Genomic DNA, 22,181 nt, shown 5'->3' with positions numbered 1-22,181 from the left:
GCAGTTCCAGTTCAGCCCAATCGGGCTGATGGAAACAACTACCTAAGAGTCTCGCTCTGTTTCGCTTGGGGAGGGAAAGAAGAAGGGTGGGGGAGGAAAGGAGGGAGAAAGCCAGCCAGCCACACATAAGACACACGCATACAATGTCGTTGCTGAGGTCGCTGTGTTTTTGCAAATGAGACCGGCAGAGTATGTGGCAAGAATAAAGTGATCCTGTTGCAATCTGGGAGCATCGGCTGGATCGGTTGGTTTGGATTTACTGCTTTTTCAAAAAAAGGAGAGAAGAAAACGGACTGAGGAAAGAGTCAAGAGCAGGGGTGGGAGCAGAAGGGGTAAAGGTTTGCCTTTATTTGGGGGAAAGGTTGCGGCGCTAAGCGCACTTACCTGGAAGTAAGTGCAATTGAAATCAAAGGTGCGTTACTTCCAGTAGATGATGTTATGTGCGTGTGTGTTGGAGGGGGGGAGAATATCAGTTCTAGGATCTGGTCCGCTTCTTCAACAGAGTGTGGTCCGGGGAATCGTTTCGCCTCTTTCCTCGTGGGGAGGGAAGTGGAATTCTTTTTAGACAGGGGCCACCAGAAGGTGAAGGGGACAATATCTTGAGGCTGTGGAACAACGGAATGGGCAAAAAAACAGAAATCGGAGCAGAGAAGGGCAGCGTGAGAAAGGAAGGCGAGCGCCGGGGCTGGCAAGCGATTCATTGCCGAAGCGTTCGGAGGGTGGGCGGGCAGGCGAGCGAGCGAGCGAAATGCCAGGCAGGCATGGCCGCTGCCCGGACAGATCTCGGCGGGCGTGCTGGGCTGGGCTGGGCTGGGCTGGGCGGGCTCAGGGCTGCCTGACCTGATGGGCCGCCCGATCTTTGTCTCCCGCGTGCAGGTCGGAGGCGCAGCGATGACTCTGGTGCTGCCCCTGAGCAGCTTCTGCGAGCCCATTGTCTCCTCCGAAGGAGCCGCCGAGTACCCGCCGCCGCTGTGGGAGTCGCGCTGCTGCACCAAGAGCAGCCCCGCCTCAGATGCGGCCGCCAGCGGCAGCAGCAGCCAGGGCCAGGCGCAGCAGCCTCCGGGCGACGGCAGGACGGCAGCGGGGCAGCCTCCGGAGTCAGGTAGGCAGACTTGTGAGTCAGGGCGCCCCAGGTTCGAATCTTGCCGCCGGACTAACTTGTGAGACATGGAACATCTCACAATATATATATATATATTAAACAATCACTAGCAATGATTAAAAAGATGATTGAAACAACAAACCCACAAGAGCTGCAACAGCAAGCCCTCTCCTATACCTGCAAGATGGGCGATGATAAAAACCGAGTACAAGGCGTACAAGAAGATAGGCTGACTGGTAGCCCAATCTCATCAGATTTCTAGAAGCTAAGCAGGGGCAGCCCTGCTTAGTACTTGGCTGGCACACCGCCAAGGAAGACCAGGGTTGTTATGCAGAGGCAGGCAATGGTCAGACCAACTCTGAATTTCTATCTCTTGCTTTGAAAACTCTACCGGGTTTTCAGTTAAGTAACACCAGCAAGAACTAAGTATAAGAATGCTGACCTGATTCTGCCCTATTCCAGACTGCTGCAATATTGACTACTTGGGGACCTTTGGAAAGGTCACAAGCAGGGCACTAAGGCCCTCTCCAGTTATTTTTCCTCAGCGTCTGACAGGGGTGCACTGTCTCTGCACAAGGAGGTTCTGTTTTGCTACTGTGACCAGTGGCTGTTGAAAGAGGGGCTGGAATGGTTTTCCGTTCCAGAACTGAAGGCTCAGCAGGAATCACTTCTAGCTGTGTCAATTGCTCATAATTGCCCCCTTTTGAAAGTTACTTTGCAACACCTGGCTGAAGGAAGGCACTGCCTTTTTTGTTCATTCCAGATGGGTAGCTAAGCTAGCCTGCCCCAGGAAGATAAAACAGGAATCCAGTGGTGCCTTAAGCACTAATAAGGTTGGAATAACCTTTGTTAGTCTCTAAGGTGCTACTGGACTCCTGTTTTATTCTGTTTTCTTTATATTTCACTGAGCCCTGCCAAGAAAAATAAGTATTTTTGTAGTGGCCAATTTCTTTCTTTTTAAAAAAGAGCTATCACAAATGCTTGTTTCTTGTGGGTTAGGACTTACCTAGGCTGAGATCCAGCTCATGTTTTTAGAAACAGAGCTGAACTCTGGAACAAATGTAATAATGATTATAGCAGTAGTGCCTCTAAGGCTAGTTCTTACCAACAGTAGGGGAGGGAGTAAACCTGTTTCTGTGCTGTAATACTTCAGACGACAGGTGGGGACTCATGTTAATGAATGTTCTTGCATACAAGGAACACCCCCCCCCCCAAAAAAAACCCCACACTGTTGCACAAAGGAAACAGGATGCAAGGGATAAAGGGTTATAGCTTAGCCTCCTGCTTGGTATGTTAGCCTTCTGTGCATAGAAATGTCACCTTCCCCTCCATGGGAGAACATTTCAGCATGTGAACTCTCACATAGGCTGAAGTAGACAAGTCCCATCCAGACACACATTTACTGCCTTATCTGCTGCTGTGAGACCTGTCCTTATGTATGTACTGCCTCTTATTACTGGATGAAATTCACCCTGAGTTCAGGGTGTAATTTCTCGGCTTTTCAAGGAAAAGGGCATGACTTCAAGGCAAGTTTGAACTGATCCTCAGTGCCTCCCTTTTTGGAATCTAAGAAGTGCTGCTTACTTACGCTAATTCACTGAAGGGGGTGATTTGATGTTCATAAGACAGCCATTAAAAAAAAAAGAAATTACGTTGTTCATAATGCCTGAAGGCAAGTGATCTGATGTGATCACTTCAGTGACTGGCTCACAGTTCAAAACTAGAAGCAGTGACAGCATTCAGCAGGGCAGCTAGCTGAGCAGCCACTGTTGATGCATGTTCACAGTTTCTTTTGGATTTTGTGTGTCTCTAGGTCATTGTAGGGCATCATTTAAAATCAGCTATCTTTGCATCTTCACAGTTAGTGGAATTCATCATTCAATGACACCACTAATCATGCTAAAACACACTCAAAACTGAGTGGATTGAACTACAGTTCCCAAAGGGGAATTCAAGAACACATAACTGTGATCCAGTTTGCACAAATGAACATGCTCAGCTTTGGAAGTCAAGCATGCAGGCAAGATAGGTGGGGCTAGAATAGAGGATTCAAGAAGAGTTTGGATTTATACCCCGCCCTTCACTCGGAGTCTTAGAACAGTTTACAATCTCCTTCCCTTCCTCTCCCCACAACAGGCACCCTGTGAGGTAGGTAGAGCTGAGAGAGCTCTTTTGACAACTGCTCTTGAGAGAACAGCTCTGAGAACTGTGACTGATTCAAGGTCACCTAGCAGCAGCATGTGGAGAAATGGGGACTCAAACCCAGTTCTCCAGATTAGAGTCCACTGTTCCTAACCACTACACCAAACTGGCTCTCAAGCCATGCATTTCCCATACCCCAGCAAGACCAAAACTCCTTTTTAATGTATTGATTTATCAACACATAACAAAGGTGACAGATGGGAATAGTAGATGTGGTGTGAGAGTGCACATATTTATTTGTTTGTTTATTTCTCACTCACCCCTGTGGGCAGGCTCAGGGCAGTCACAACAGTGATATCACAACAATGTCACAAAAAAACAATATAATAACAATGAAGGAGATTTGCAGATTTATACCCCGCCCTTCTTTCTGAATCAGAGACTCAGAGCGGTTTACAATCTCCCATGTCTTCTCCCCACACAACAGACACCCTGTGAGGTGGGTGGGGCTAAGAGGGCTCCCACAGCAGCTGCCCTTTCAAGGACAACCTCTGCCAGAGCTATGGCTGACCCAAGGCCATTACAGTATATTAAAACATAGTATTTAAAGCCAGATTAAAACCAGTCCAACTAAGATGGCAGACCACTTCATGGAAGTCTAAAGTGCCTCCTGTATGGGTGCAACTAGGTGATCAATGGGCATTCAGTTTGCTGGAGAGTGCTGTGCAGATCTCTATAACACCAAGGAACCACTGAGTAGGGCAGTATGAACAGGGGAAGCCAAAATGGTTGGATGTTCACTTCCTCAACTGAAGGTCTGGCAGAACAGCTCCATTTTACAGGCCCTGAAAAATTGTAATAAATCCTGCAGGGCCCTAATCTCAAGTGGAAGTGTGTTCCACCGGACTGGGGCCAGAGGCAAAAATGCCCTGGCTCTGGTCAAAGCTAGGTGGATGTCTTTTGGGCTGGGGACTACCAAATGGTGTTGGTCTGCCGAGCGCAAGGCACTCTGGGGCACATATGGAGTGAGACAGTCCTGTAGGTATGTTGGTCCCTTGCTGCATAGGGCTTTGAAAGTTAAGACCAAAACCTTGAACTGGATGCGGTACTCAATTGGCAGCCAGTGCAGCTGGCGCAACACCGACTGAATGCATGCCCACACAGACATCACAGTCAGCAAGCATGCTGCCACATTTTGCACTAGCTGCAGTTTCCAGGTCAGATTCAAGGGCAGCCTTGCAAGTTACAGTAATCCAATCTGGAAGTGACAATTGCATAGATCACTGTAACTAAGTCCTGAGAAGAGAGATAGAGAACGGTTGCTTGACCAGCTGTAGACAATAAAAGGCTGATCTGGCAACACTGGTGACCTGGGCCTCCATGGAAAGTGAGGCATCCAGAATCACCCCTAGGCTTTTCACCATCTGCACTGGTTTTCAATGGTGCCCCACCAAAGGTTGGAAGATTTTGTGATCCAATCTCAAAACGTTTGGGAAGAAGTTAACTTTTTTTGAGAAAAATTTTTGGGTTCTGCTCACACTTTATGAATAAATTGCAAAGGAAAAAAGGGGACAATTGAGAATCCCTTATTAGAAATGTGTGTGGCTTGTAATTATTAAGTGGGAGCAGTTTATAGAACCGCTCCTAAAGTAACCTTCCTTAGACTCTAAGGTACTGGTAACTGTGGCCAGTCGCTAGTATTTGTTTCTTGGGCAAGATGGTAAAGAAGCTGGTGGCCAGATACTTCCAGGCTTTTTTGGATAAATGGATCTCAATCTGTTTCCAGGCCTGAAACTGCCTTAGTCACCCAGATGGTTGAACGGCTGTAGGAGAGAGATGAGATGTGTATCTCTGTTGACTCTCCTAGACTGCAATCCCTTCGATCCTTCATTGATGTATGGCAGAGATAGGGTCCAGGGACACTGTGCTTGAGTGTTTCTGGTCTACTTGATTTCAGGTGGGTAGACTATAGTGGTGGTGGTGGAAAGTGCTGTCAAGTCACAGTTGACTTCTGGAAACTTCATAGGGTTTTCAAGGCAAGAGGCATTCAGAGGTGGTTTGCCATTGCTGGCCTCTGTGTTATGACCAGGGATCATTTTCTAGAAAAATAGGTAGTCGAACTCATTAGCATAACCTGAGACCCTGCACTCTCCTGGGACACCTCCTAGTCCCCACCAGTCAAAAGCAACCTGATGCAAGAAAGGAGAGCCCCGGGCGAGCGAAATCTGCTTGGGCAGGCCTCAGTCGCTCGCTGCTCTCCTGGGCCATCCCCCCACCAGCCAAAAGCAACCCAATGCAAGAAAGGAGAGCCCCAGGCAAGCAAGGCCTCCTTGGGTGGGCTAGAGTTCAGGGCAGCACAAGCAGGCCTCACTGGCCTGGGGCTCTCCTGGTCTGCCCCTCCTGTCAAAAGGTCAGCAAGCCCCCCACTGCCCAAAATCATGTAAGATGTGAACTTACCTCCATGTGGGTGGCAAAGCTCCTTGTGGGTGGCTGGCTGCCTGGTCTCCTAATCCAGGGATAGTTATGCAGCTGCACTTACTGTTCAATTGACAAGGTAGGTGGGGAGGGGATGGGGGCTGCCAGAAAGTTTCAGGAGGGGCACTCCTGTGAGCTCCTTCTGAATCCAAGGCCTGGTTATGACTCTGGTATTCCATATACTCTCCCATCCAAATACTGGCCAGGACCGACCCTGCTTAACTTCCAAGATCTGACAAGATCAGATTAGCCCCAGCTATCCATGTCAGGATGTTACGATATAGTAACAGAACAAAATTTGAGTCCAGTAGCACCCTATGGACAATCAAAATATTCCAGGGGAGTAAGCTTTCATGAGTCAAATCTCGCTTTGTCATATACTCAGGGCAGGCTCGTCCACTAGGCAAACTAGGTGGTTGTCTAGGGCGCTGAGAGGAGGGATATGCCCACAACAACCGCCTAGTTTGCCTGCCGCCCCTGCCCTCCCTCCCTCCACAGGGGGGGCGGGCAGGGGCGGGCAGGGAGCCTGCCTGGTGTGCCATACGCCCTACAGCCGGTGCTGCATATACTAGTAAGAACAAAAATCCATCAGTCTTTATATCCAGTTCAGAAGGTGGGAAGGATGTTACAAAGAAAGGTTAATTGGAGCTTGAGCCCATGCCACTTGGATTGTAGGATCCCATTAGATTCCATTTTATTTCCCATGCTTTTCAGCATCTGCATGAATCTATTGTATGAAGTCAAAAAGGACTGTGGAGTGGTGCAACCAATATGTGGATGACCCACCACTGTTTCTCTCTTTCACCTGACTCAGGAGAAGGAGTGTTGAACCATTGCCTGAAGGCAGTAATGGGCTGAATAACAGCCAGTAAACTGAAGCTCAATCCAGATCAGAAAGAAGTAGTTTGTCAGTAATAGGGCCAGTCAGGAATTGAGTCATCACCCCATTCTGGATTGGGTTCCTTTCCTCTTGATGGAGAAAATTTAGAGACTGGGGAGTACATGACTGTAGGTTGAAGTGCAGATCTCATATGTAGTACAAAGTGCCTTTTATGAGCTTGGGCAGGTAGGCCATCTATGGCCCTTCCATGAAAGGCAGGATTTGGCCATAGTTACTCTTGCACTGATCCCAACCAAGTCAGATTAATGTAAAGTATTCTTTTTGGGTCTGTCTCTGAATATGAAGGTTCCAATGACAAGTCGCCAGATTGTTAATTGATACCTGCTATAGGGAGCATATTTTCCACAACTGAGATAATGACACTGTCTGCCAATCTACATTGGGGACCAATTCAAAGTGCTGGATATTGTCTTGAAGTCCTAAACAGCTTTAATTGGAATTCTTGAAGGTTGTCTTTTGAAGCCCTGATCCATCCATTTCCCCTTATTTTCTGATGTTAGAGGGATCAGCATCAGAAGCAGGCAGCTCTCGGTTGTGGTGCTCCAGATGTGGAACACCCTCCCTTCATCTGTTTGCCTGCTACAGGGACTTCTGAATTTTTGGAACTGGGTGAATATTTTTGACCACTCTCCACTCTTTGTATTTAGTCTATGGAAAGTTTACTTACTGGTTTTATATTTTTTAAGCTGCCCTGTATATTTTGATTTTATCTCTACTTGTGAGTGCATATATGTTTGTGTGTATACACTCCTAATGCTGATTTTTATTTTTTAAAAATTGCTGATAAGGATTGTTTTTTAATTGATGTTGTATGATGACCCAGATTCGATGTTAATTGTAACCATCTGGTTGGGAAGCAGAATATAAATGTTTAAAATACGTAATAAAACAAATAAACAATCTCAGAGGTACTTTCTGATTTTCTATGCTTTGGAATGCCATTCTTCCAGAGGTCCAACAAAGCCTGTCTGTGAATAAAATTTGGAAGAAAGTCAAGGTCTTTTTAAATACTAGTATATGGGCATGGGGTTCTTTTAGTGGCATGCGTATTTGAGCTTGTGTGTTTATGTATGCTTGCTTGCTTGCTTGAAAGCAATTATTGTTCCTAAATGCTGTTGCCTACTCTGAGCCTTTTAGGGAAGTGCAGAGTAAAAGTCAAAACAGACCACAGCAATTAAAGGCTGGCTTGCTGTTGGTCTGCTGTTATTCAGAGGTTTTCATACTGTCAGTTTTAGATGTTTTAATGTTTTGTCTATTAGCTGCTAGGAAGGCCATTATTGGATAGCTGGCAGCACGTACATGTTAGAGAGTCACATACGCCAGGGCTGAGCCCCAGCATGGGGGGTGGGGGGAGGTTCTGATGCTGATTGAGACCAGGAGAACTCCAGCTTAAAGGGAGCTTTATGCCACCCACTTTGTCTTGTACGTCATTTACTGGAGGTTTAAATTAACACCTGGGAAAAAATGTAATAAAGCCCCAAACAGGTGGCCATATTAAATGCTAGACAATAATTAAAATTTCACTCTCTGTAGCAGCATATGGTTTGATTGGTGTACTGTGACCCACACTAGATTATAATACCCATCGGTCTCCAAACAGCTCAAAGCAATTACATTTTTGGCTACCTGTTCCAAATCACTTCCTTTCTGTGAAGCTAAAGGAGCATCACACTGACTTGGTTATTACAGCAAATTCTGCACATTTTAGACATTACTTACAAATAGGATTTGGTCTTCCCATCAGGCTAGTGTTCTTTCTTATAGGATGGATGGTGGAAGAGCAGTGTGCCTTCAATATGAAGATGACTGTTATTAAGAAATTGGCCAAAGACAAAAAAAGCGCTATGGCACTGGCAGTCCAGTCTTCCCCATTTCACCTTAGTGGTGCAAACACTTGTCTCTAAATTCATTTACTTCCTAGAAAGTTGGTTCATGCAGTTTGCATTTTCATAGACAGCAGTCTACAGAACCAGATGCATTTATTATTCCACAAGAACTTAGAAAATAGTTACTATTTTTACAGTATTTCCAAGAAAAGTAGCAGCATGTGCTATGAAAAAATGTGTAGTGGTGGTGAAAAAAAAAGTTGTAGGAAGTTGTCATTTGCTGAGTATATTGATTTGAGTTATCCTTAGTTGTACTGAGTGTATTTGATGTTAAGCTGGAATATTTTTGGGGTTAAGCAGCTACTACTTAATGGCTACAGTCTTAGGAACACCTCCCTGGAAAGAAGTCCCATTAAATAAAGTAGTACTTCTGGATAGGCATGCTTAGGCTTGTCCCCAATGAGTCCTGTACTGTAAATTGTCTAGTTACATCTATACATATCTACACAGATATAAACTTATCGTAACCCCTAACTCCTCAAGGTAGCACAGAGTACAGTGATGAACATTGCAATTTTTAAAACTGGTCAGATGTGTGGAATGAAAGCGTTCTAAGAGCCAAGTATGCAAAGTGAGTGCCTAAGCCAATGGGACAAGTATGCTTAAATAAACAGCCTTGCTTCCTAAATTGTCTTGTAGCAGAGTCCTCCATTGCTCACAATATTTTTCACATGAGCTATTATTAAAGTCGGTTCTTAAGACCATAACCACATAGAGAAATGTGCAGCAGACTTCTGCTGTACTGAGGAAGAAAAGGCTAAGTATTTTCTTTTGGAAACCTCAGGCAGACCACACATCACTTGTCATGTGTAATTTATTTTCCACAGGATCACACCACAGAGGAATTTCAAATCCTACAGCAACATCCAAGATCACATACTTTAAAAGGAAATATGTGGAAGAGGAGGACTTTCATCCACCACTCACCAGCTGTACACCCAAAGTAAGTTTTAAAAACCAGTCTAAATAAGTGATTCTGATATGAAGTCACTGTTGCCTGAAAGAGCAAAATACTCCACATGAGTTACGACAGTAATTCAGCTGTTCCTGTAAGAATTGATATTTTACTTCTCTTCGAAATGTCTGGATTTGTTTTTCTACAATTGCACCCAGAGTGTATAATGAGTGAAGTCACTATCACTGCTGCTTTATTACCACAGTCAACTAGAAGCAACAATGATATTTTTGTCTGCTCTAATAAGTGAGAAAGGACAGAGGATGAACATTCCCAGCTTATCATTCAGACTCTTTGTCTATTTGGATATATTCCTCCTCCCCTGCAGCTCTAGGCACAGATCATCCTACCATATGTAGACCATAAGGACATATAGGCCGCATGGTTATAATTTACCTGAATTCAAGATCTCCTTACCCTGGATATTGAAGCTATGTTTCCTAGCAGGTAAAATTAGACATTAGTGCTTAAGACAAAATCTAAAGGATGCCAAACTGCCAGGTTGAAGCCTATGAAAATAATTTTTTGTCTGGTCCTAAACATGTCAGATAATGAGTGACCAGTTTTAATAGGAGTTGCCTGCATAAATGCAGTATCTTTATACTGACTCTTTAGGAATTCAAAGATTTCCTCTTCTTTATTTGACTCTTATAGCCCTCAGCATTTAAACTCAATGGCTTTACATTGGGTTTCCAAGGATGGAAATGCACTTCTGTCATCTGGAGGGGAGATTTCCCCTTCTCTGTGTGTAAAAAATTTGGAGGACTTGGTGATTTTGAGGAGAAGGTGGTAGAGTCCAACAGCTCATTGCCACTTGCAGATCTTGTAGGGTACAAGTCAATAAATCTAACTTTCCCATTTCTATTTTCCTTTTTTAATAATAATGTCCACCCTTTTTCTTTTACTGAAAATGGATTTCAAATTCCAGTAGATTCACACATTTATATTTATAATACACTGAGAAAGAGTCTTTTTTATTTTATTTTTGAGGCATGCCATTCCCTGTGCCCTCCAAAAGTTTGTGCTATTTCTCCAACACTGGGAATTCTATCAGTTACTTTTAAATTCCCACTACCAACTAACTGCTTTTGAGAATGATAAGAAACAGATTGAGCTTGAGTAGCATCATTTAAAGTAACAGCTTCAATTTCACAAGAGCCAAATTGTTTTTAAAAACAGAAGTGCTTCTTCGGAATCTTTTATCCATTGCTAGTTAAAACAGGGATGTAGCAGAAAAGGCACAATCCATTTAAACTGAATGCTTTCTTTGCTTAGTTTGTTAGGAATTTCAACAGTCTCTTTTTCCACAATGAAATGGGAAAGAGATCATTTAGAGCAGAGGTTCCCAAACTTGTTTAGCCTAATGCTCCCTTTTCAGGAAAAAAATTACTCAGCACCTTCCTGGAAATCTACCTTCAAGAAGTGGATTAAAAGATGCAGTGACATATTTGCACACAGAGTAAACAAAGATGTTGTAAAGAAGACACTTTGAAGCATGAAATTCTAAAATTATTTTATAAAATCAACTATAGTAACATTCACATTCACAGAGAATTTTTGAAATTTCAATTCCAACTGACAAGGACAGGAGGCCATCTAGTTTGGTAGGTATTTGACAGGAGAAGATCTAGATGGGCCCAGCTAAATTGGCTGTTTTGTACCAATGACTGGTTGCACAATTCTAGCACTTTGACAGCCAGTCAAGGATATAAGTGGATTAGTAAAATATCAAAATTCAAGAAGAGGAACAGAAGACCAGCGCCGATACTAGGGGTTCTACCTCCCTAGGCAGAACCCTACACGCGCCCCCTCTGGTGTGCTCCTAAGGGGGGATATTCTTCACATGCCAGTGATGATGTCATCACACCAGCCAGCAGGCAAGCCCAGAGCCCTGGGTGGTGCACACAAGTGCTGCTGCAATGCTGCTTTTCTTCACAGGGCAAACGTCTGTGCTTGTCGGAGCATTCAGAAGAAGCCTCCAAAGAGTGCCCAGTTTTACTGCTGCCTGTTGCTTTCGGAATGGAAGCAGCTGGGTGGGTGGCACCTTCCCATTGTGCTCGTCAGCTCCAACTAGTGCAATGGGAAGGTGCTGCCACCCAGCCACTTTTAACCTGAAAGCAGCAGGCAGCAGTAAAATGGGGTGCTCTTCAGAGGCTTCCTTGGAAGCCTTCGACAAACGCAGGCAACGTTTGCCCTGCAAAGGAGAGGCAACATTTGCCCTGCAAAAAAAACTGCCCAGGGCTCTCGGCTTGCCTGCTGGCTGGCACAATCGTGCCACATGGGAAGGGGGAGTAAGGGGGCACCCTAGGTGGTCACCTACCTTGCCTACTCCCATGTGCTGGCCCTGCAGAAGACACTGTGTCTGGGGCATTGCAGTTGGCTGAAATCAACAGAAGCAATCAGCTGGTAACCAGAGGACTGTAAGAAGTTTGACATTCTGCAGAAAACTTTGTGAGGAGAAAGTCACAGGCTGGAACTCTTCAGAGAGGTTTGTGCAATTGCCTCAGTGCTTCCACTGTCCTGATTTAAACTGTATTGCTGAGAGAGAAACTGCAAGCAACCTTGAGAAGCTGCTAGCTGTAACAAGTATTGGCTAGGATAGACTAGTAAAGTTTTTTGTTTCTGTGTTTCTTGTTTGTCTGTACACCTCTGTTTTTTATTCCATCTTGTAAATAAACTGCATCCTTCTTGTATTTTAATTGGACAGAGTTCTGGTCCTCATTACTAGTCTAATTGGGTGAATTCACACTAAGTAGCAGACAAAAAGGAAGCCTCTATTTTTGTTAATTGGAATTTTTCTCTAAATTAGAAATTCTGGACCCAGAAATGTGTTGCTTTGACACCTCCCACCCTCTCCTCTCCTCTTCTTCCTTTATGCTTCCACTGCCCCCTTATTTTTATTCACCGCTCCACAATTGCACCCAAGGCTACTGCCGCCCCCCTGGATCATTCCAGCGCCTCCCAGGGGGCAATATCGCCCACTTTGGGAAACACTGATTAAGAAGGTGAATCAGGTTCCCATCCATTTGATCTTGTGATTCAAAAATAAATCTTTACAATATGTCTTCCAAGGGTTTTTTTTTTTTTGCAAAATTAAGATGGTGAGTACAGTAAACTAATATATTATGTGAATGAGATCCAGCAATAGCAGCTGTAAGATAATCTAAATAAAATATTAAATCTAAGAATCCCTCTGAATTTCACCATATTTTCTCTTCTACTGATATTTTTTGGTAATTCTTGATATTTTATTTCTAATATCTTCTCAGTATTTTAATTTAAATACACAACTTGAAGATAGATTGAACTTTTTGCATGTTCTTTGCATTGCTTGTTCCTGTAGCTGCTAAGTGCTCAGTTTGGCTCAACTAGCAGTGCTCCTTGGTGAGCCCACCAAACTAGATCTCAGGTTCCAGAGTATGGGGGTTTGGCTTCCCACTGTAGTGGATCAAACCATTGCCATACCTTGCTCTAGGAGAGACTGAAAACTTCACCTTCTACTAGTGTGGGTCCCACCTTATATGCTGCTTATCAACAAATGTTGCATTCACTTTTATTTGTAGTGATCCCAGTCTCACCATATACACAGGTGAGAGAGTAGGGAGACCATGAAGCTAGAAGTCTCAATCCATTTGCTCTGCCCCACCTCCAGTCCAGAAGAATTTGTAGCAACCAAACTGCACCCTTTGGGAATATCATGGCAACACCCTCCTGCCTGGTGGAACCTTTCTTCTTCCTCCCAGGCCACAAAACCATCCCACACAGCTGGCAGTCAAGTAGGCCAGCTGCTTTGGGAGTCCTCTAATTGAGCTGGCTGCCAAAGGCTTGAGACAGTCTGAGGGGAAAGGAGGCATCCAAGAATGACATCAGCTGGCTGTGTCAGTTGTCAATAGTCCAGCAATGGCTAGAGCCATCAAACTGGTTGGCTGGAGAGGCAGGAGTTGGGCACATATAGACCTGAAGTTACAGGGGAATGATGGCTGAGAGGGAGGAACTTGCCTTCTAGGCAATGCCAGATAACTGAGCATTCTAGATAATGAAGTGCCAGATGACAAACCTTTTAATGTATTGCTTTATTACCACCACTGTGCCTGAGGGACCGTCTTTCCCCATACGAACCCCAGAGAGCACTGAGGTCAGCAGGGAAGAACCAGCTGGCTATCCCCGGACCAAAGGAGGCAAAACTACAAAATACTCGCACACGAGCCTTCTCTATCGCAGCTCCACACCTATGGAACCAGCTCCCGGAAGAAGTGCGAGCCCTGCGGAGCCTTGACCAGTTCCGCAGGGCCTGCAAGACCACCCTTTTTAGGATGGGCTTTGCCGGCTGAGCGACTGATGTTAGGTGACTTCTATCACCATTATTTTATGAACAGAATTAGCACCTGAAATCTATTTGTATTTGTATTCATTTTAAATTGGAATGTTTTAAGACTAATGTGATTTTAAACCTTTGTATAATTATATGAATATGTTGTTAGCCGCCCTGAGCCCGCTTCGGCGGGGAGGGCGGGATATAAATAAAATTTTATTATTATTATTATTATTATTATTTGTTATGAGGGCTGGATCTGACATAAATGAGACCTTCTCAGGCTGGGCCATGTTGGGCCAGGCCATGTGTGTACCTATTTAAGATTAGGTAGGTTTATAAAAGACACAAACACAAAGATTTTTTTGAAAACTTAAAACATGCTTAAAACATTAGCACTCATTGGTCTTAAAGGTGCTTTCTTTGTATCTCTCCCATGTGATCCAGGGAACTGGGCAAAGGAAGCTCTGGCTCTTTCCTTTGTTCTCCAGGGGTCCAGGAGGGAAGGGGAGCCTTAGCCAATAGAAGAAAGAGAGGCTTGGCTGAGTAACTCTGCTGTGAGATTGAGAGAGCCTGGCAAAGCAAGCTCTTCCTCCCCCTTCCTCCCCAAGGGAGGAGTCTCATCCAATAGAGGATTTGCTCTGTAGCTCCTGTGTAATTGATCAAACCTTGCAAAGCAAGCTGTTATGCAAAAGGCAGTAAGAGAGAGGAAGAAGGAAGCAGATGACAGCCAGTTGCTCAGGGACCTGATAGGAGCCCCCCGGGGGCCTGATTCAGCCCCTGGCCCACAAGTTCAACACCCCTGCTTTAATGCATTACATTACACTGCATAACTTTTTAGCATTTGATGCTGTTAATTGCCTTGATTTGCTAAAGGTGTAAAACAAAATGTAAATTAATAAATAAATAGCATGTGAACATTATTGCCTCCCTGCTGGGAACTACTACATGCAAAGGCTTTTCAGTGGACAGTAGCAGAACAAAGTTAGAGTCCAGTGGCACCTAAATTGGTGGACAGTAGGAGAGAGTAGCAGTGTTTCTTCTGCACATTGTGAACCATTTTGAGTGCCTGTTGTCAATTATTATTACTATCATAACAACTACTCGTGTCTTGTCTATTTACTGTGAAAAACAATTATGTTACATTTCAGTGTGCGCAATTTAGAAAGCCACAATGTCATTAAAAGTAATGTATTCCACCTTTATTCTTCACTGGGATAGGCAGTAAAGCTTATGATAATTGCATTCTTTGTAAGTGGCTTTACATTCCAGCTAGAAGCAGAATCCCTGTATTCTATTGCAGTTTTGCCCAAGTTTACTTATAAAAGAGAGATCCAAAGCAACCAATAAAACAAATTAAATTGTCTGGTTTGCTACTCTTGATTGCATGGGCAAAAACCTTAATATTTGCTTGAGAATTAATGCCAACCTGTCTGTGCTCTGGCTCCTTTTAAGCAGATTTACTGAACAAGCCTAATGGATATTGCTGTTCAGAAGGCACAGTCCTGCAGAATGGTCCCTTTCAAGATCAGACTTAGGGCTTCCACTAGCTGAGTACTTGTCATGATTAAAAAATACATGGATCTCACCTATTTTATTTTCATTCATCTCTCTCACACTTTCTCTTAGTATTGGGAAAAGGTACCAATTTAAAAGTTCTTGTAACTGAGAACTTTCTTTTCAGCCTTCAGGAAAAATACAGATAATACATTAGAGCATTGTAAGATTCCCATATTGCCTGGACATCTGGAAAATCAAGCTTTGAGCCCTAGGGAATGTCATACTCCAAGGTTCATGTGTACTCATGACCTTTTTGCTAAGTAAGATTGCCAAATGTGATGGTGATTTTTTTTTTTTTAGGGTAGATAGTTTTCCATTGGGAACTGGACAGAGACCAGTAGATCATTTCACAGAAAGCTCCTGCCAGATACTTATCGGCTTCTAGTTACAGACAACAGTAATTGCAATTGAGCCAGAGACCCTGGGGTGAACGATTTTGTCCTTTTAAAATTGCTTTAACCATTCAGTCTGTACAATTAGCTTGTTATATAGAAACACATACTCTATTGTAAACAAACATTTCATTTTAAAATAGTTTCAGCTAATGATTTTACCCTGTCTCATAGTAAGAGGTGTACATATTCATTTCTGTAGTTTTCCTATAAAAAGACAGATTTGGTAGAAAATAATAGTGAATAATAGTTGATATCATAGTGAATATAATAGTGTATAATAACAAATTAATAGTGTAGATTTCATAATAGGTTGACTGCAAAGATTGGAAATAGTTTCCAAGGCAGAAGAAGTATGTCAAAATGTGTGGAAGAGGGAATTTGTCAAAAGGCTGCTGCTTTAAGAGATTTGAAAGATCCTACATTTTTGTACGAAATCAAACAGTGGGATGTTTCTCAACAACGTTATAATGAAAGGTAGAGAAGTTGATCCATGGCTCTTCAGGACTTGCAGAAATGAAGTGACTGCCATATAATACAATAATACATGTTATTGTATTAGTAACTATATTTATAGATGTAGCACTCTCTTTGATTGGAGCAGCAGACTGACAGTGGATCTGTAGCCCTGCCTTGTAGTGATTCTGGACTTGTCATGAGTCTAGCTAGCACTTGCAACTTTAGAGAGTAGAGGTGCGACTCTGTGCCAGACCCATAACCAGAATTTTTATGATGAGCAGGGGCAGACTGGCCATTAAGGCTACCAGCAAAAGTCCTAGTGAGCCAATGGGCCTAACCCCTTGGGGCCACCCAGACCCTGGGGCAGCCATGCATGAGATGGACAGAGCCACTGTTGCTATAGCTGGCAGTCCTTGTACTGCGCAAGATGAGCAGCTATCACCTTGGGTGAGGCAGGTGCAAGCAGCTGGGAGCCTGTTCTTCCCCTCTTTAATTGGTTCAGGGCTGGGAGTGGGGGTGCCCTTTTCCAGGGCCAAATTGGCCTCCAAGTCTTCATAAAAAGTGAAACTGTTTACGTACAATTCATATGCCTTATATGCTTAAAGTTACTTTATTAAGTTAAATTGAATAGGACTTTAAGTGCCAGCTGCTCAAGTGTTCATGTAGGGCTTGTATTCCAGATGAGTACTGATGGATAGTCCATTCACAACAGAGATTTTATTTATTTTATTTATTCGGGACTTATATCCCGCCCTTCCCACGAGTGGCTCAGATGTTATGTCTGCCCAGTGTCTGACAAAACCAACTTTGCTGTTCACAAACTTAAACTTGTGACAGTAACAGTGATTAATCCAGTGATGTGGTAGGTAGCAGACAGGGCTGTAACACAGTTGGAGAAATGACAATAATGTGGAAACTGGACTATGTGATCCTGAATTCCTTTTTCCAATAGTCTTTTTTATTAAACTTTTAAATGATATACAGCAATTGCAGCTAAATATTCACAAAATACTTAACCCTTTAGCTCCCCCTCCCCCAGAAAAAACCCCTATAAAAATACATCTGTGCAATTATCTCAGGAGCAGATTCAGACAGGCAAAGTTCAAGAGGTAGATACAACACCAGGGCAATATGATCAAAATAAAAAAGCTGCATAATAAACACCAAGAATTAGGTGGCAGTACACACTGATAGAGTTCAAAAGAGCTCAGTTTATAGAATGCATGGAATGCACAGGGTGACAAACAGGTCATCTGAGAAGATCTGCCATTTTCAGTTAATGGCTGAAGAAGAGGTTCTATAGAGTCTCATTGTGTGTGTAGGTATATATACATATGTGTATGTGTTACTATTTATATTGAATTTTAGTGCCAGATTCACAAAGACTTAAAGTCACAAAGACTTAAAAGCTTAAATCACCCAAAATATAAACCTGCACTTTTAGTGTTTCAGAAGCTAATATATGTACCCCTAAAAACATAGCACTCTTAGTTTATTTCTCCCCTTGCCTACAAATACTGTTCTACACAATGGCACAGTTTGGCTCAAAATACCCCATGCAGCTGTACTAGCTGTAGAAAAAATAAACATCCCAGCACTGGTTTCCTCCAGACTCTGGCTTCCGGGTAATTTTCCTAAATGGAGAAAACCCTGCTGTGGTAAGAAGAGGTAGCTTAGCTATTTGGTGGGGTTGGAGGAGCTGGCTAGCTAGTAGGTTGCCTGAAGTATTACAAGTGATTGCTAGGTAGGCAAAGGCTCAATGGTATCTTTCAACTAACTTCCCACCTTGCTCATCTTTGTTATTGCTGTTGTCCCCCCCCCACCTTTTTTTTTTGCAGACAATCTCTGTCTTTGAGGAACGGGCACATATCCTTTATATGTCTTTGGAAAAACTAAAATATATCGATGACCCCGAAGTCTACCTAAGGCGATCTGTTCTCATAAACAATTTAATGAAGAGAATTCATGGGGAAATTATCATGCAAAACAACTGGTGTTTCCCCACTTGCTCTTTTGGTGGAGCCTCAGCCCAAGAATGGTTCGTGTCTCATGACTGTCCTTACAGGAAACGCCTTCGGATGGCAAGGGAGGACTGTGAAAAGATCCACACCTGCTGCCTTTATCAAGACTGTGGCAACCACTATTTGAGTTTACCATTATCTACAAATTCTGCAGTGGGAAATTCCTCTTCTTCTTCTTCCTCCTCTCCTTCTATATCTTTGCCAAGCTGTTCCCAGCAAGTGGAATATGATGTAAGCGGCACCCCTGCTTACCGGAGTGACGATCAGATACACGCCAATGAAATTTTCATTACTAGTGCTGGGCCGCATGGTAAAGCAGTGTCAAGTAATGAAAAAGGAGGTGATGAACTGGAACGAGAACGGGCTGCAGACTGGGAACCAATGAAAAGTGATCAGGGCACTGAATGTAAAAGTAAATATTTTGATTATTTTGATACAGGACGTGGTGACAGGAGCAACGTGAATGAATCTTGGAAGAAATCCTTACGAAAAAGGGAGTTCTTACCAGGTGGCAAAATATGTTGCAGTAAAGGAAGTAAAATATGAAACATGTTTCCACCTATTGCAGTTCTGAAGCATGCACAACATGTTCTGTTTATCAAACATGGTTTCATTCCGGATGGATTTTCTTACAGCTTTGTACTACCAATACAATCATGTATTCATGGATAGTTTTTAATGACTGGTGAACAGATTGCATCAAAGCGTATGTATGGTCTGCATCACAGAGCTATTTATAAATATAAGGAGTCTTCATCAAGAGCACAGTTGAACTGCAGTGTATGAACAGATTTTAACTTTTGTTGCTGAAAGAACCAATCAACCAGATAAAGGAAACATGACCCTTCCCACAGGGGAGGCCAACATGAATTAGGAAGAATCTCCTTTATGCTTATCAGTGGATTATATATTTGATAAACAAATTGTTACCAGCAAAGGAGGGGGAGGGGTCTGTGTCTTGCCCAACAATAATTGCTATCAGTAAGACCGGATGTCATTGAAGAATAAGCCTATGTTATGGGCCAGCATTAAAACGACTCCAGTTATTAAGTGTCTGGATCAGTCAGCCAAGTAGGGTGCAATAAACACCTTTGCATGAAATTGTTATCGGAAGTACTATGTGCAGATACAGCACATGTACAGGTTTTTTCAGCAAAGTTGCAAGAATGAACAAATGAGCCTCATGGTAGTTTATTGCTATACAGGGCAGAGTTTCTTTGGTGCCTTACTTTTTATCTTACATTTTCCAGGGTGAAAATTAAGTTTAAAAAACAGTGCTACAGCAGGGATGTAACCTAAACAGGAAAAAAAAACATAATAACAGGGTGGTTCAAATATTATTAGAAACCTGTATCCTTTGAAATACTGAGTTTGATTTCCTATTCAGATGCCTCTGTTCTTCCTTTTGCTCAACTGCTTTTTGATTTGCCATCCTTTGGAAGGGATTGAAGAAGAAACAATAGAGAGATGTCTCCTGTAAACAAGCATTAGCTGCTTGAATATTTCTATGGCAACTGTCTGTTGCTGTGATATTCCCTTTTTTCTTTCTGGTATAATGAAGTTTATGAACCAGTGGCATGCTTTATACTTTATTCTACTTCACATCATTTCTCTCTTTAAAATTGTAAAGAGCATGTACTGGGGTCTCATATAACATTAGGGTTTTTTTTAATTTGGGGGGGAAAGCACAATGTTAATAAATGATGTGGTGATAAGATTTTTATCTGAAATGAATGTAAAGGTCTTCATCTTTTAAAAAAAGATTATCTTGGAGAAATAGGGGGTATAATCTTCACTTGTCAGAAACAAAATTTTGTTGGTTTCCATTTGAAAATGAACATATTGGCACGGTCCAGCTAAAAGCAAAGCTCTCTGAAGTCCCGCAGATAGCAACAGGAGGTTCAGCACACAACACAGTCTGTCCCATTGAAATCACTGCAATTTAAAAGTGTTGAGGCTGGACTGAATCATGGCCTTATTTTTGTTCAGGTTGAATTAAGAACTTCCTCTTTCCTTGTCACCACAGACCCATAAATTATCAATAGAACACATTAAGTCTTTAATTCCTTGTTTTTGATTTTCAAAGCCTAGCTGTTCCCTTTGTATTTTTCTTTTGCAGGGGGACACATGAATTCCTCAGATATAGTCACCTTCAGATCCCATTCCTCACTGGCAAGTTATTCTTCCTCTACAGAGATACTTCCATACAGGAATTACCACCTGTCCCAACTTCATTAGGGATCTTCTGCATGGCACTATGCCTTTTCCAAGCATAGCTTATGGGGGTTCCTGGGGCTTTTAAGCAGGAGCAAAGAGCCTTCTTTGCTTCACTTAGTGGGGAAACTGTTGGCTGGCTACAGACAGAACTTCTGTATGAAAGTTCTGCTGCCTAACAGTTGATTCATAGAGTGAATGACTCTCAGTGCCAACATTTCCCCAACTTCTTCAGACCTTTAACAGTTTTTTTAAAGCACCAACTTGGGCAGAGTTCAGCTGTTGGGAGGAGAGGGGCTTGCTAGGGTGTGATTCTCAAGTTGGTACTTTTGTACTGATATGCTTCAAGGAAAAAGGGTGAGGGAGGGGTGGCACCAGCAGCAAGTGGCACCAGCAGCAAGTGGCACCAGCAGCAAGTGGCACCAGCAGCAAGTGGCATGGAGATATACAAGCATCTCTGTCTGCTCACCCCTGCTTTCATAGCGGGGATGGATTTTCTTACCTCTCTGTAGAACCCACCCAAGTTATAAACGAGGGTCAGAGTAGAGGCCCACAAATGCAGCAACGCTGTTCTTACATTCATTTCAATGATCTTATCTGAGGAATAACAAAATGTAACTTTTAAAATGAAAAGCACTTCTGTATGGAAATCTGAGTCAGTTCACATATAATGCAAGACCAGGATTTGAAATTGTATGAAGCAGTCGTGGGCACACATTCTCTTTTTCTTCCTTTCTCCTATTTCATTCATTCCAATTGAACTGGTTTAATTCACCTTCAAATCAGTAAACCATTGTTTGAACTTGGCTTCTACTTCGGAGTACAAATCAATTTCAGATCACAGTTTGATTTGGTAAGCATGTGCAAACTTCAGTTTGCTCGTGCGGATGTAGTAGCAAATTATGTTTTCCAGTGAACACAAACTGCTTCCACACAGAACTACTTTCCATTGTGCACTTATTGCAACTGCAGATATGTTTGCAGAGACAACTTAGCACCCCCACAGGGATAGTCTCCCCTCACACACACAGCTGTCTTATACCAAATCAAACCATTGGTCCATCAAGGTCAGTATTTTCTCCTCTGACTCACAGCAGGATCCCAAGTAGAGGCCTTTCCCATCCCCTAATCCTTTTATCTGGAGATGCTGGGGACTGAAGCTGGGAGTTTCTGCAAATGCTCTGTTACTGAGCTACAGCCCTTCCTCTTATGCCCCCATCTTCCTCTTTGCTGCCAGAGTGATTTTGTGAGAAGAGGCATTAATCAATGGGTAGATATATCACTATAGCATTATGACACTATAGTAATATATATACTTTTTTTTTAAAAAAAAGTCATCAACATCTGTCAGATGTGTGGGTTGGGGTGATGTGGAAATGAGGTGATATGGAGGACATATAGAACTGATATGGAGGGGAAATGGTACCAGATGTTGGTGGTGAGGTTTGGAAACCTGTACTTTCCTGTGCACAGTGAGGGCAAACCCGCTTTGCCTCCCATGTTTATGGAAAGATCAGAGCAAAGCAGGTCTGAGAAACATCTGAGCAAACCAGAGGAAACCATGGAAGGAGAGGATAGCATGGGGTGGACGCTCTGAAACCCGTGCTCCAGTAGAAAGCTGGGGCAGAGCAAATGCTCTATGCAGAAACAGCTACAAATTCACTTGATGCACATCAAAGAGAAAAGTATGGTATGTATGAGCCAAAAGCCCAATCATGTCAGCTCTAATTATGGCTTGGGTTTGGCATTGCATGTGAACTGA

The 22,181-nt window shown here is 43.1% G+C and overlaps 1 protein-coding gene across 3 annotated transcripts in view; it reads left to right on the top strand.

Moving 5' to 3' along the window:
- Window positions 1-19,587, top strand: part of SERTAD4 (SERTA domain containing 4) — a 35,868-nt gene extending 16,281 nt beyond the window's left edge. The window contains exons 1-4 of one of the 3 annotated variants that reach the window (XM_060247278.1): window positions 96-244; window positions 877-1,102; window positions 9,334-9,449; window positions 18,023-19,587. In XM_060247278.1, the coding sequence (XP_060103261.1) occupies window positions 892-1,102; window positions 9,334-9,449; window positions 18,023-18,751 (1,056 nt within the window). In that variant the 5' untranslated portion in view covers window positions 96-244; window positions 877-891 and the 3' untranslated portion in view covers window positions 18,752-19,587. The other 2 variants (XM_060247292.1, XM_060247286.1) reach the window with 2 other exon arrangements.
- The last annotated feature ends 2,594 nt before the right edge of the window (window positions 19,588-22,181 follow it).

Source organism: Heteronotia binoei, chromosome 1 (genome assembly GCF_032191835.1).
Source record: "Heteronotia binoei isolate CCM8104 ecotype False Entrance Well chromosome 1, APGP_CSIRO_Hbin_v1, whole genome shotgun sequence".
NCBI lineage: Eukaryota > Metazoa > Chordata > Lepidosauria > Squamata > Gekkonidae > Heteronotia > Heteronotia binoei.
This window is presented reverse-complemented; position numbering and strand designations above follow the sequence as displayed.